This window comes from Hetaerina americana, unplaced genomic scaffold (genome assembly GCF_022747635.1).
Source record: "Hetaerina americana unplaced genomic scaffold, ioHetAmer1.1.p SCAF_18, whole genome shotgun sequence".
Classification (NCBI taxonomy): domain Eukaryota; kingdom Metazoa; phylum Arthropoda; class Insecta; order Odonata; family Calopterygidae; genus Hetaerina; species Hetaerina americana.
Genome location: NW_027286741.1, coordinates 5,889,286 through 5,904,895, shown reverse-complemented (window position 1 = coordinate 5,904,895; position 15,610 = coordinate 5,889,286). Strand labels below are relative to the sequence as shown.

The window sequence follows — 15,610 nt, the reverse complement described above, 5'->3', positions numbered from 1 at the left end:
AGCCCTAAAATTAAATATAAAGCATGTTTGAATTTAGTGTGCATTCCATTGAAAACAGCCTTATTTCAGGTAAGTCAGCTCTCTTTCGTCAAAATATGGGAAACATTGATAAATTTATATAACCAAATTTTAACAAAATAAGCTTTAATATTTGCAAAGGTTTTGCGCATTTGAATAAAAATTGAATATTCCTTTTTGCATGAGAATGAGCACATTTTCACTCATCTTCAGTGAACGTTATGCAACATTTTTAAATATTTCTATGATAATATAAACATATAATATAAACATATAATATAACATATAATGTAAACATATAGTAATGTGGAATACTGAGGTATTCTGCATTGTCGGGTTTCACTGCGTCGATTCAAAGGCACTATCAGTGCCTTTGAATCCTCAGCGATCCGGAATTTTCTTCAATAGTTTCCTAAATGCTCAACAGAAATTATTTAGTTATTTTGGATTTTTAACTTTAAAATTCAGCACTACCGTCGATGAAGTGAGAGTTTATGGAAATAATTTTGGTCGCGATTTAAAAAATTCTTTTCCGATTTGATAGATACGTGAATTATATTGGTTCGTGCACACTTAGAATAATAATTTTATTCTTGAAGACAGAGATAAATAAATAATTATCGATCATGGGCATTTTTTGTTGGCACTCAGCGTTTGGCATTACCTGTTTCCCTGAATTGGAAGATAATTGCCCGAGTATTGCGTGTGCATGGATCAAAACTATATGTGTTTTATATACACGTCAAATTAATTTGTATTCTATGAATAAATAATTTATTTGTGGTCACGGTTCACGGAATCAATTAGTGATTAAATGACTTTAAGAAAAGTTATTCTACGTAGAGTGAGATCAATTTCAGCCAAGTACAGAAACGTACTACCGATTCAGTGACATAAATATTTTAAGTTATTTCTCGGAAAAAGTAGATTTACCTATGGTGAAGTTTGCAACAATGTCTTTGCGTTTATGAACAAACAAGCTGAATCATCGCTTCCGCCATTGAGCGGCGAGTCAAGAACACGAGGCACATTCCAAGGCATAGAGGTCCACGAAAGTTTAAGAAAACGCCTCCCCAATCGCCCTTCCTCTACAGAATAATTCCTCCCTCCCCCCATGTGCCCTTCAAACGCAGATTTTTTAATTTTTTTTTTCTCAGCCCTGATCCACATTTCCTAGATCCCTTTTACCAAGGCATCATTATGGCAACTGTCCCCCCTCAACCTTTATCTCACCTCCACTCAATGATCTCTTTTCAACATCTTCAATAAAACTAAGAGAATTGGGTACTGGAAAAAATTGACTCTTATTTTCGTAGGCAATTAAAAAGAAAAATGCGCGTCGTGACATTTTACCGATTATACTAATGCTACTCACCAAGCATCCTTGAGGATTATTTCGATCAGGCAATACATGCATGCATACTTTACATACCAGACAATTTTATAGAGGCCATAAAGAGAATCAATATTAATCAAATAAAGGTTATGCGATTTTCTAGAAAGAAAAAGGCTAAGCTTAACATTAAAATAGGAGGGCAAAAACTAGAGCAGGTAGAACAGTTTACGTATCTCAGTAGTGTTTTGGACCAACACGGTGAAAGTAGTAGGGACGTAAGGAGAAGAATTGCGCTAGGCAAAGAGGCTTTCACAAGGAGGAGGGAGTTGATGACAGGGACGTTGAGTAAGGATATTAAGAAAAGATTCGTAAAAACTTTGATATGGAGCGTAGCTATGTACGGTGCGGAAACGTGATCATTGAAGCAGAAGGATAGACGTAGACTGAAGGCCTTTTAAATGTGGTTGTGGAGAAGAATGGAGAAGGGGAAATGGACAGAGAAGAAAACAAATGAGGAAGTACTTGGTATGTTGGGTGAGGAGAGGGATTTATTGGGAGTAATCCTATGGAGGCAGGAAAAATGGATGAAGGGGGTATTGACCGGCAGTGGGATGTTGAAGACTGTAATTGAGGGGAGAATGTTAGGCAAACGAGGTAAGGGAAGGAACAGGATATGGATATTGGACGGGATGAAGGGAGGAAAGAAGTACTGAGAGATGACGAGCTACCTGATGTAGACTAGATTGCTGGATTGTGTTTTGTTAGGAATCACAAAATATTTATTTGGTAGTTGTGTCCATCCAAAAACCTATCTTAACCGGTAGATTACCTTAAAAAAATGTGCATGGTTTACATGAAAAGTATCGAGGAAATTTTCGGAAAAATTAATTTATTTCATATGTTGCTACAATGCCTCTAAATTCTTCCAAGTACATCTCTTGAGAGCGTCAACACACTGTTGCCGTTGCGGCTTCTCCACGGCTCGAAGGCTCCCTGATGGGCTTTGTGTTCCGGAAGGTCCTTAAGGGTACAAGCGTGCAAACTTCTTTCACAGTACTTAGGGTCCCTTGGTGGTGTCCTTTGAGGGAGGATATCACTTTTCTACAAAATAGGAAATACTCTGCTAGTGCCAAATCGGGACTTTAACTTGGTCGGAAAATCGTCGCAATGTCGTTTTTTGTCAGGTTGTCGGTTACCATGGAGCAGGGATGGCTGGTTGCACTGGGATAAGTTTAGCGCAGATCTTTCCCATTGTCAAATTTTCAGTGGTAATGGTGTGCACTGTCACTGTTTTATCAATGCCAATACGATCTTCAACCATGCGCTCACTTAACCGACGGTCTGAAATCAGCGCTTCACGCACAGGGGCTTTACTTTCTCCACACTCTCTCGGCTATCTTAGGAGAGCCTCTGCCACTTGAAAACTTTAGTGACATGCTTTCATCCTAGGGCACTAGGGAAATTATGCCCAACCTCCAGCACAAAATTTGAAACCAGTCCAACCCAAAATTTGATTGCGTACCGCTGTTCAATCGTCCGCTGCATTTTGCGCTTACACAAAGTAACTCGATAGTGGTCCACTGAAAATAGGATATAGCCTGTACGAATGCTCGCGGGCTATTGGTCCTTGGCGCATGTTGAAGGTCAGATCCCTCCACCACCGAGCCTGATCGGTGCGAACGCGCTGCGACGCCCCGTCTCGTCAGGAAAAAAAACATTCCCAATACTTTTTATAAAAACTTAAGTGCAGAGTTTTTAGTGGGTGGTCGATAGTTGATCGAGATAAAAATTTCTTTCATTTTTCATTACTACACTTTGCCAACAGAAAATAAATATCTTGAAAAAATATTATACTTGTGGCAGAAAGATTATTTTCGTGAAAGTGGCCAAGATGTCCCTCCCGAATTTTTTTTTTCCTGAAGCTTGCGATTTTATTGAGTGGAGTGTTATTATTTGTTGTGATTAGTCGGATTATCAAAGTTTGAAGCACGTTCAGCCCTTTTCGCTTTTCAGCTTAATAATAAATGGCTGTTACCGATTTGGAAATATGTTCTATTCCACTGTGAATGTGGTGAGAACGCTTTTTCATGCAGTGATTGTAATGAATGTGATGAAGCAATTATCAGCAAAAAAATGTGCTCTCTCTTCTACTCCTTTCCTGCTTCGAACTCACTGAGCACGAAGTTAAATTTAATGTGAGAAATCGGGAGTTTATTCTGGGATATTCCACTAAATCAAAGCCAAGGAGGAAAAGACTCGCACAAAGCGAGGTACCCGAGGTAGAGCCATGATCTTTCGTAGAGATTTTACGTATTTACGCCGTCAAACTCTGCGCAATTATCAACCTCAGCTGTGGAATAGTTTCTCTCGGAGCAAGAGTGTGTGCACACGAAGACAAAAAAAGTACGATCGCGCGTCGTCACTTCGGTCGAGATCGCTTCGCGAGCAGGAAAAACTGCGTCTCGCGGGATTCCCGCACCACAGTCGAAGCGGGCCAAGGCGCTTGCTTCTATGACGAAGAGATTTCGACTCGATTCGGCGCTCTCATTTCCAAATTGGCGCTCATTATTCGAAGAATCGCTATGCCTCAATGCCATGGGATTTATAAAAAACCGTCGTCATTGTGTAGTACATAAGTCAGCTAATAGATCAAAAAAATGATAGTTTTCAGCGGAATAAGTGAAAACCACGCAAGCAATCTGAAAATAAATTTTTGTATCAACTGTTTATCAATTTTGACTTTCACAATATACTTCAATTGAGCATACTCACGATATATTTATTTTTTAATTTTAATTTATATATCTTATAAATTGATTGTGATTGTATTACATCGATTATCCCACAAGAGTAATTTATAATTATCACCCCTAAAATCTTTGATTGAACCCAGATCATTTTGTTCGAGCTTGCATTTGTTAACATAACTCGCAGGACACACTCCAGAACACTCCATCCTGGATGGACTTGATCTTGATTAGAACACGAAACGTTATGTTTAATTTTCGCAAATATTTTAATAACCTTATTCAGTGCGTTGCATATTGTCATCAGTTATGACATAACGCTGCTCTAGGTATGAATATACGTCGGATGCAAGTAAAATGTATTCGTTCTTTCTCTCATCCATCGTGGAGTGACTCTACAAAACCGGTTGTATGTATAACCTATTAAATGGTAAATAAACTGTGGTCACGACATTCATATGACCATGCATTTTTCTATTTGCGACTTCATTCCGCCATGACTACTATCTTTGTAGGAACTATGTTTATCCCACTGGTTCCGAAGAGGACCAATGTCACCTTTTCCTAAAACGGGGATTCCGTATCCTTGTTGATATATCTTCAATATCATTGTTACTATTACCATTTTGTAAAAATACTATATATGTACGCCGAAACCTTTGAAACTTAAAACTATGAGGGCTGTGACCTCCGTTAGGCTATAAAAAAGGTTTATTAATCACATCTCAAAACTGCATATATCTACTATATTTCCACCCACTCAATAAACAGATCCAAGCATTTGTCATATCTCTGAACTAGTTTTCAAATTCCCTCAGTATAAAAATTCTTCCACCTGAGATCGCAGCCAAACGATGAAAGCAGATATTTGAATTCCTCGTCAAGACGAATACAAAACTTGGGGTAGCCTAACATTTTTGTCAGTATTCCATGCAACAGACACCCATAAATCCTAGGAAAACTTTAAAAAGAAATGGGATATCGCAAAATGCCAGTTTCGTAAATTTTCTGGAGTAGTTCATTGTTAACGTCAGACGGGCGACCACCTCTGTCATCCTAATGCACATTTGCCAGTTCACTTTTAGACGAACAAGACCATTGATACACAGTACTGTCACTAATTGCTTATTCCGTGCGCAGCACAAATGTCCTGATATAAGTCATCTGCTTTGACGTTTATTGTCAGGAAAATTCTTAATACTGAGGGCATTTCACATTTGGCGGGATTTCCTATCGTTCTTTTTATTTTGACCGCTATTGTAACGGCCTTCCAAGCACTGCAGCTCGTGGCCAACTGCCCTTGTGTGTGTGTCAATAAAGCAGAAATTCGGTTCCCTCCACTTATTCACTCGCTACACGCAAAATGGAGGTCACTTTCCGAACAGCCCTTGTATTTGTGGCTTCAGCCTTTGTGATGCAGGTATTTACATTTAGGGGAGAGGGGCTTCAGGGGAAGAGAAAGGCGAGGGGAGCCATGGCATTAAAATATGCGTAATTTGGATGAATTGCCCTTCTAAGGGCCATGCATTGGATGGTATTACAGTTGCAAAAAAAAATGGAGATGCGGGTTTTATGATTAATTAATGCCAGAGTAACTACTAAAAGTTCGTCCACCGTTGGATTCGAATTCGGCTTGGGAAGCCACTTTCCCCAGAGCCACATCCATTCCGGCTAACAAGCACGAGACTCTTTGGTATGAAACCGTTACCACGCTAAGTAGCCATCACTCCTAGAAATGATGTGGCGCAGCTATCTACTTGATTCTTTTAAACTACTTCATATGTTCACGACTGAGATTGTTTCGCTTTGTCTCGTCCGCCATCTCCCGCTTTAGTTCCTCCTGTTTACTTCTCCTCTGGCAACTGGATTTAGCCAGCGACCTTGTCGCAAAATGTTTTCTTAAGATTGTCTCCACCTTTCAATGTTTTCCTCTCGCCATTTACGGAATATTCGTAAGCTCCACGATTCGTTCATTTAAAATGCATCTCTCTCCCTCTGGTTGCTTTCACGTATCCTTTGATTACAATATTGTTCTGTCTTCTTCTGCCACTGGTTAGGTCTATCATCCCTGAATGGTTTTGCCTCTGACGCATATTTTGATGCTATTTTTCTAAGTTCAAGACTTATTTTGTTCCTTATGTTTATTCCGAAAAAAACTCTTTGTTTGCTATTTACATTGCCAATGATTTTTTCCAGTTAAAAAACTTCTTTCACTTCGAATATTTGAATACACTCTGCTTTTTTAATTGGCATTGACGTTTATGTTTCAGCCACAGACCATTCGTTACCTTGGCTCCGTAGTAATTTATCTTCTAATTGCTCTCTTTCGTCGTCGTATCTATTTTTCCCGAGATGCGCGTTCCTGAACCTTTTCTCGCATCACACTAGACGAGATTCTAATTCCTAAGGCTGTAAATTTTTTTTCTATTCCTTGAACAATAATAATACTCCGAACGACGTAATGGCGCATTTGACCCAAAATGAAAGCATCAATCATTCGAAATAGAGCGCATTTTTAGCCGATAGAAAAAATGTATGGTGTTTAACACATTAGCATATTTTATAATCATCTCGCAATAGTCCATGATTTTCTAATATATGAGTCTCATTTTTGTGTTTCTATAGAAATGCTTTTCATCGCAGGAAGTAACCTCCGTTTGGCTAAAAATAACCCCTGGAATAGATACAGAAAATTTATGACTTTCATCTCAAAACTGAGCATCTAGACTATTTTTCCACCCACTTACTAAACAGATCCAAGCATTTGTAATATCTCTGAACTGGTTTTCAAATTCCCTCAGCATAAAAATGCTGCCGCCTGGGATCGCAGCTAACCAATGAAGGTTCAAACCATTGGAGTTCCTCGTCGAGACGAGGACAAAATTTGTGGTATCCTAACATTTTAGTCTGGATTCCATGCAGCAACTCCTAGAAATCCGTGGAAAACTTTATAAAGAACTCGGATATCGCAAGATGCCAGTTTTATCGAACGTTTTCGTATGTTTCGTCTGGGGTAATCGTTCACTACAGACGGACGGCCCCTATTGTCATCATTGTGGACATTTGTCCGTTCACTCTTTATGAACGGTACCACTGACGCAAAATATCGTCACTCATCACTTAGTCCGTGCACAACACAAATTTTCCGATAAATTTCATCAGCTTTGAAGTTATTTGCCAGTAAAAATCTTATCCATGAACGGATTTCACATTTGGCGAGATTTCCAATTGTACTGTTCATTTTGACTCGCTATTGTAAACAAACGACACGGCCTTCCACCAAACACTGCAGCTCGAGGTGTACTGTCCTTGTGTGTTTGTTTGTTTCAATACAGTGAAAATTGGGCTCCTCCCACTACTTCTCATACCACATGAAAATCGAGATTACTTTCTTGATACCCCTCGTATTTAGTGGCCTTGGCTTAGTTTATTTGGAAGTAAAATTAATCTCATCTGATCCACGGAACTTCTGTTAATTCTAACCAAATAATGGAAAACCTGGTAAAATATTGTCTACAAAACAATTCTGAATTTCATTTTATTGCAGAGAAACGTAAAAAATCTTCAAGCTCCACCAAAACCACGCCCAAGTTTGTTACGAGACCTTCCACCTAATTGATTCATCCTGGTTTGCTTCCCTAGGCTATGTAATGCTAAAAGAGAATGCAAACCTAAATATGTATGCCACTTGAGACGAAAGCAATATATTTTATATTGAATCGCATTGTATAAATCATATCTTAAAAAGGCATACATATGCTCTTTTGAAGGACATCGAATGGTTTCTTTTCTTAAAGTTCAAGACAAAGCCGCAAACAACTTATGATTTTTAATCTCGGCCATTTTAAAAAACCTGATTGCACGATTTTATCAATGAGTTCATCCACTAAAAATTCTAGTGTGGAAATGATTTCGTTATATTTAGCATTTGACGTGAAAAACGAGGCGTTGAAATAGATATACGTATAACAGATGGATTCCGAGACATATTAATTATGCTAATAATCCATCAGAAATGAAGAGTAAACGAATTCATAAAATTAATGTTTTATGTATTGCCCTTATAATATTCTCTAAGTAACTACGTTTGCCATCGAAAACTTCTTGAGATGAGTATTTTTCATTTCGGATTAAGTCACTTTTTTGTCCCAACGGTAGATAGATAACTCTCAATTGAAAATACTTCGTTTAATATTGGTGATTTAGGACGAAAATCAATTTCATGACCTTGCCACACTGGAAAAAAAAACTCACTGAATGCCAGTTACGCACAGGTGCGAATACATTTTCCTCCCGTCTTTCCAATCTTTCAAACGTGGGCATATATTATCAAAGAACAGAATTCTGACCGGAAAATCGTTTTTTTATTGGCGGGCGGCGGATTATAAAGAAATTAGAAGTGTCGATCCAGCATGTTATTTTTTGTCCACAAACGCCGTTCTCCTTCTCTGAGATCTCATTCCGCTGACCCCAAATGACCATTTTCTCACCGTGTTCAACGTGACTCGAGGGGAAAAGGAGAATGAATCTTACCTCAACGCCCAGCGTTCCCATTACGTCCGATTTTTTTTTGCCGTTTCCTCGAATTTCCTTTCACCGGGTGTACTCTCCGGAGATTGGTGCACTCACGCAAATCAAACGATGAAACTGTTTAAGGACTTTCCGAAAATCAAACTGAAGCAATCAACCGATGACGTTAAAGCACCTATAGCCTTTATGTTTTCCAACGACGGCATGAGTCATCCTCATAAACACTTATCGTATTCAATTAAACAATAACAATGCTCAGGAACATTGTCATTGCCCTTTTCCACAGTAAAGATTATGTAATTAATATCCATTCGTTATGGCTTCAATTGTTTAAGATAGGACTTGTATTTTAATCTAGCCTGTCACCACGTAAGTTGTGATGATGACTTTTTTGCGATGATTGCGATTTAAATTGTTTTCCAGGAATAAAAATCTCACCATCCCAGTTTTATTAAATATTCCAGGTGTTTGGGTGAAAAATCTTTTGAGATATCCCTCATTTTCTTCCGATGTTTTCGTGGAAGCTGTTGCAAAATTTTGTTAATAATTAAACTTATGCTTCAACCTTCGAGGAATACTGTGGAATTTAGCTTATATTCAAGCGCAGCATTATTTATTCACGAAATATTCCTCACCTTAATCTAAAGCAATATGGAATTTAGTCAATATTGTCGGTTATTATTATTTATAAAAATTCATTTCGACATCTCGTTAACAATTCTACACTTTTATTCACCTAGGTCTTGGCAACTTTCGCCGCTCATGGTAACTCGATCTGCGTTGGCTTCGGGCAAGGATACTCCGCCGTGCTGCTTCCTCAGATATCTGATCCGGGATCCAGTCTTACTTTAACGACGCAAGAGGCGTCATGGGTCGGTAAGTTGATCCAACTCTGCATGTAAAAATGATTAGTTTTCAGAAGGTAACTTTTGGCCAGAAAAATCCGCTAAAAACGGACCACAGCGTTTAGAAATTGAAAACAGGGTATCTTGGTATTAGGAGGTATTCACCGAAGAATCTAACAATTGAACAGCTTCCAGCTTTCGTTGGTCACTGCATTTCACCTTATCTCTCAGTTAGGTGGATTTAAAATATTGTTTATTGAAAAAGATGCAAAATACATAGTTTAAAAATTCACGATAGAATAAATGTAATTAACTCCTAATTTGTATATTTTTCTAACTTCAATGAACATTTTAAAAATTAAAGTACTAAAATCCCTAAAAATATATTCCATAAGTAGACGTTTGGCAGTATTACTGAGACCACTAAGAGGAGGTTATCAATAAAACTCTGTAGGGGTCGTCACGATTGAGATTTCTTCAGCTAGTGGTCCGGGGGGGTTGAATACCATCTTAAGCGTTGGTGCTATATTGGATATCAATCGAAACAAACAATAAGTCAGTGAAATTAACCATTAATTTTGAAAGAGTTATCAGTCAAAGAGAAAAACTTGAAACTACTCTCCTATCTTACATGATATTTTAATATTGCTTAAATGTCCATATGAGTTTTCTAAGAAAATAAATTCTCGGATAAAACTATTGATTCTTATTTTTTAAACATTTCGAATTACATTGTCACATTATCTCCACGGGATATTTAATCTTTATTCCACTCCTAAGAATTAAATTTTGCTCTCTCCTTTTTACGTCTTAACCCCATCTTTTTTTATCATTTTTCCACTTGAATCTTTATACAGGATTTTATTGGCAATTTTTGATAAGCCAATGTCAATTGATCTCTTTTTTATGTTTGAAAAAATAAACTTTGTATTTTAGCAAAGCTAGTATTTTCTATTGCTCGTGTAATCATTGATATTTGTCTTTCCAGCCAGTCTTGGGGTGATTTCAAATCCTCTGGGAGCTTTGGCCGCCGGGATTGCTTCCGAAGTGTTCGGCAGGAGGTCAGCAGTCAAACTTGCAGCCGGACCGTACATCATCGGCTGGTTGATAATTTTCCTAGCAGACGACTTCTTGAAACTGTGCATTGGCCGGTTCATTTGCGGCGTGGCAGTTGGTATGAAGAATTCTCTTTTTTCACTTAGCATAAATTTATATATTTAAAATCAAAACCTCTCTTTTTTAATAGTATGAAGACGATTTCTCATTTAACAAATTTTCACCTGGTGAATTTTTAATTCGTGAGTATTATAATGACGATAGTGAATAAGGACATACATATTAAATTAACGAGTCCAGGATACCAGGGTATATTTATTTCCAAATGAGTCGTTCCGTTAAATTAGGTAATTTTTGTTGCTTTTGTCTAGTCTTTAAACAAGCATTTTATTAGATAAAAGTTTTGGTGCCAATGAAATATTCGAGAATGTATGCCATAACTTCCATTCAGGCCCCGGTGGCGGCGGGGTAACGTTCTGGTCTGCCAATCTAGAGTTCGCGGTTTTGATTCCCGCAGAAGTAGTTTTTCCTCCACCTAGGGCTTGGTTGTGTGTAATTGTCATATTGTTATATCAATGTTCTAAGTCCGATGTAAAGGTCGAAGTTCTCTTTTTGGACTAATGCAAAATAAATAAATAAATGTAATGCTAAAACTACACCTAATGTCTGGTAACCACATTAATAAATTTACATAAAAGAAATCGAACAGGAAGACCAAATGGGCTCAATTTCACAACAATGTACTCTTATTTTTAAAATTAAAGAAGCGTGCATTCAATGGCCTTACTCTCGTTCATTTTATTCAACATTCCTCTTTTCACTTGCATCATTGATTTGGAAAATGTATTCTCTACAAATGTATCTTAAATTTTCATTATTGAATGAAACTACTTTTACAGCCCTATTTACTTTGCCTGGAACATAATATATCAAACTGAAACTTGTTTTTCTTATTTTATAAAGATTCTGGTAATTTTGAAAACATACATTTTCCGTTATTTTACGATGTTATGCAATGTGTAAGAATATACAAGCCTCGCCAAGGTTGTCTCCGTATTTGAGCTTCTGTATACGTTTGCCAATAATTAATATAGCTAGTAAAACTTGATATCATTTGGAAAATGCCATGATTGTCATGTCCAACCGAAATTTCCACAGGCATGGCGACATCCAGCTATGTCTACGTAGCGGAAGTGAGCGGACCCCAGCATCGCGGAACTCTCTGCGCATCCGGTCCTGTCTTCGTCTCCGTTGGAGTGCTCATGGTATACGTGGCGGGGGCCTTCATGAACTGGACGACCGTCGCGGCTCTGGCGTGCGCCGCGTCTGTAGCCGCGTACGCCCTCGCGGCGGTCATACTTCCCGAAACGCCCGCGTGGCTGGTGACCCAGGGCCGTCTAGCGGAGGCCCGGGAATCTTTGAAATGGCTACGTGGCTCCAGTGGCTCACCAAGCGAAATTGAACAGGAGTTGACCACGTTAATGGACGCCTCGAACGTCGCTAACGAATCCAAGCGCCGGGAGACTTCAACGACCGACGGTCCTCGGTGCTGTTCATTCTTCGCCCGCACGTGGTCACTTTTCGCTAGACCACAGGTTTGGAAGCCGTTCGTGCTGCTTCTGTTCTTCTTTGCCTTCCAAGAGGCGTCTGGAATATACGTCCTCCTTTACTATGCGGTGGACCTATTCCGCTCCTTGGAGGCAAGTCATACACCCCCTGCGGCACCCGCAAACATACTGGCAGGCGACGGGGTCCTGAGCAGTGGTGGATACGGAGATCTTCCCGTGGCATCTGCACTCATTGGGGGAGTAGGAGCTTCGAATTTCACAGTGGATCAACCACAAGGAGTGAGTTATCATTGTCTCTCACCATTTTAACTGAAATGCCTATCCTGCTTCAACTGAGAATAATTAAATTCATTAAAGTTCATTAGCTTTCTTTCACTCACTCATTAATGCAGAGAATTTTTAGAGTACAGAACCCTGTTAATGATAATTTTCATTTCAGTTGCCTGTAGTGGATTTCATAGGGAAATTTAGGTTTGTTATGCTGAATTAAGAATAAGTGACAACTCAATTTAACCTGGAAATATCTCTCATCTTTGCATATATTGATATATGTTTAGTTTTACTTTTGCCTGCATTTGCAGGGAGACATTTCCAATCTAACGTTTTTATTTAGCAATATAGATGCTCAACTATAGTTATGCATTTTATTGTATATAGCTAACAGTATTTAATCAGTTAAAACTTTATGAAGATTTTTCACATTTTCCTTATTCCATTAAAAAAATTTTGATGAAAAGTTATAAAATTTTTCCCATGATGATGAAAACGTAAAAAAGTGCTAATAGCAATTTTTTTGCCGGTTATTGAAATCAAAATTCAGATAACATAGATTATATGATGACATAAGGGTTTGGCTGAAATTTTCACACGTTTTATATGACATCAAATTCTCAGTTTTTATATTTTACAGTGGTTAATAATTCGCTCTTTTCACTCAAAGGTGCTGCACAATATTGAAGATCATTCTTCTTCCGGAGTAGCTGATGGCTTCCTTGCTTCAATCGCTGTTGCTGGTGTTCGGTTAGTGGCGAGCATTGTTGGAGCCATGCTGATGAAAAGATTTGGACGCCGCCAACTGGCAATGGCTTCTGGTTTGGGAATGGCAATGTCCATGGCAGTAGCAGGGGGTTATGAATTTGTATTTTCTGGGAAAGGATCCACTGATGGACGCCCTGCTCCTTGGGTGCCATTAGCTTGTGTTCTCACTCACGTCTGTGTCTCCATGATTGGATTTCTTCAACTTCCATGGGTTATGACCTCTGAACTTTTTCCACAGGTAATTATTATTCTCCTATATATCTCCTGCTACTAGCATGTTAACAGAAATGTTTTTCTGGTATTGGCAATCAACTCATTGTCTAATTCTTAGTTGTGGTCAATGTGCAGGTAGAGCAACATTCAATTTTTTAGTCTCCCAAAGTGACGATTTCTGACTCAATCAACAGTTTTTAAATTGAATTAATCAGATTTTGGACTGACTTTCTATAATGTCTGGGTCACAAATTCATTCTGTCCAAATGGATACACAATATATCGTCACACGGAAAAGTAAATTAACTGCAGTAATGTCATTATTGAAGTTTCTCTGAATAAATGTAATATTAATTTTTTAAGCCTGTTTACATATTTCAAAAACTTTTTATGTGTTTAAATTTCAAAATATTTTATGTGTGGTTAGGGTGAAAAAAAATCGAGACTATTTATTCATATTTGAGCCTGGGCACAGTTAATCCCAGAGGTTTCATTTTTTGTGATAAAACAAAAGAATATTACAAACAAAAATTTAAGTTAAATTTTTTTGACATGGAGCCATCTAGTACATCTAGATGACTGCATCTAGTGCATTTTGCCTGTATTTTAATGTAAGTTCAGCTTTCCTGCTTCAAGCAATAATTTCTGCATTGTCGGGATATAACATGATTAGGCTGTGCCAGTCTTCTACCTTTGGAGAAGTCTGCTGTAAATATATGAAACAATATCAGTATCACTACCAATTCCAGTGGAACTCTGGCTCTGAGTGTTTTATCGGTCACTAATTGTCCCCCTCCATATCTATATGACCACAAGTTCTCAGTCATTCATTATTAGAGACGTGTTACAAAGCATATATTAGACTGCAGAAAAAATGGTATCTGCACCAAATCTCTATGCACACATTTTGTCTGCATACATATTGAATCAGCCTACAATTCCCCCAAGGTTTTCATTATTCCCCATTTGGTGTCATTTATTCCTGAAGTAAACTTCCAATCCCTTTCACTCCATCCCGCCTCCCCAGCACACTAATAGTCTTAATAACTCATAGTATTTAATAGGGTATAACAGTTAAAACTAAGTCACTGTACTATATTGAAGTTAGAATTAATTTTCTGATTAGCTCTGTGCCTAATTGTAATTTTTAATCTTGATAATAAGTAAGGTAAATTAATTTCTTCCTTCTTATTTGTAGACTGCTAGAGGTGTTGCTGGTGGATCAGTATCAGCTCTGGCTCACCTCTTGATCTTCACCTCCGTGAAAACCTACCCAGACTTGGAAGCATGGGCTGGCTTACCATGGGCACTCTGGCTCTTTGCTGGCTCTGCAGCTGCTGGAGCAATCTTCGTCTACATTTTCCTGCCTGAAACAAAGGGAAAGACACTGGCAGAGATAGAAGAGGTATTTTCAGGAGGAAATAATGGAAGAGGATATTCGGGAGGCAGTGATAGCAGTGATTCCCACAACTGCGGACCAGTACGCAACAGGAAAAATAATGACATCCTAAATGCAGTAATTGTGAAAGCCAAGCATGGACAAATTGAAAATTCACAGCAAAAGGTATGGTGGTTTTCTTTTCATGATAATTTTACAAATGAATCTAAAATTTTCATACTTTTCATACCTTACACAATGGTCTTATTTATTCTGGTCATATTATGATTTATTATTTTGAGTGGTTAATTATAGAACAGTAAAAATAATTAACTACATTTTTAGTCATTGAAAAATTGTCATTATAGTGGAATTGATGGGACCTGTTAAAATTACAAGGTGAAGAGTGTTAAGTAATTCATTAAGTCACACCCTAAACTATCCATGTCCCCGTTAAATGGGTAAACTTAGTAAAATTGACCCCTTCTCTGGAAAATGTTAGACTAAACCACCATAACCTTCTACTGCATAATATAGAAGGAAATAGAGCAATTGTTTATTTGAACCTTGTCTTACAAACTCAAAGTCTGCGGAAACAAAGTGGAATAGAAATACATGAACTCAAGCTAGATTTATATCATGCATCCGAAGTACAGCTTAACATAAATATTTATCATCATAAATCACTCTTCAGATATACATATTCACACACAATCTCTTCCTGCCATCTGCATAATTAAACCATTGCAAGATGGTGACTCTCTTTCCCTTTCTTGCCTCTAGCATATGCTCATCATTTTGTTTAATAGTAAATATCGGACCATAGAACAGTATGCTCCATACCAAAGTTTTGACTGATCATTTATTTATCTTTCTCATAA

The 15,610-nt window shown here is 38.0% G+C and overlaps 1 protein-coding gene across 1 annotated transcript in view; it reads left to right on the top strand.

Moving 5' to 3' along the window:
• LOC139687249 (trehalose transporter 1-like protein) overlaps window positions 1-15,610 on the top strand; it is a 155,486-nt gene that overhangs the window by 135,024 nt on the left and 4,852 nt on the right. The window contains exons 2-6 of the mRNA XM_071584385.1: window positions 9,372-9,507; window positions 10,465-10,650; window positions 11,691-12,379; window positions 13,041-13,376; window positions 14,550-14,915. Coding sequence (XP_071440486.1) covers window positions 9,372-9,507; window positions 10,465-10,650; window positions 11,691-12,379; window positions 13,041-13,376; window positions 14,550-14,915 — 1,713 coding nt within the window. The remainder of the gene's footprint in view (window positions 1-9,371; window positions 9,508-10,464; window positions 10,651-11,690; window positions 12,380-13,040; window positions 13,377-14,549; window positions 14,916-15,610) is intronic.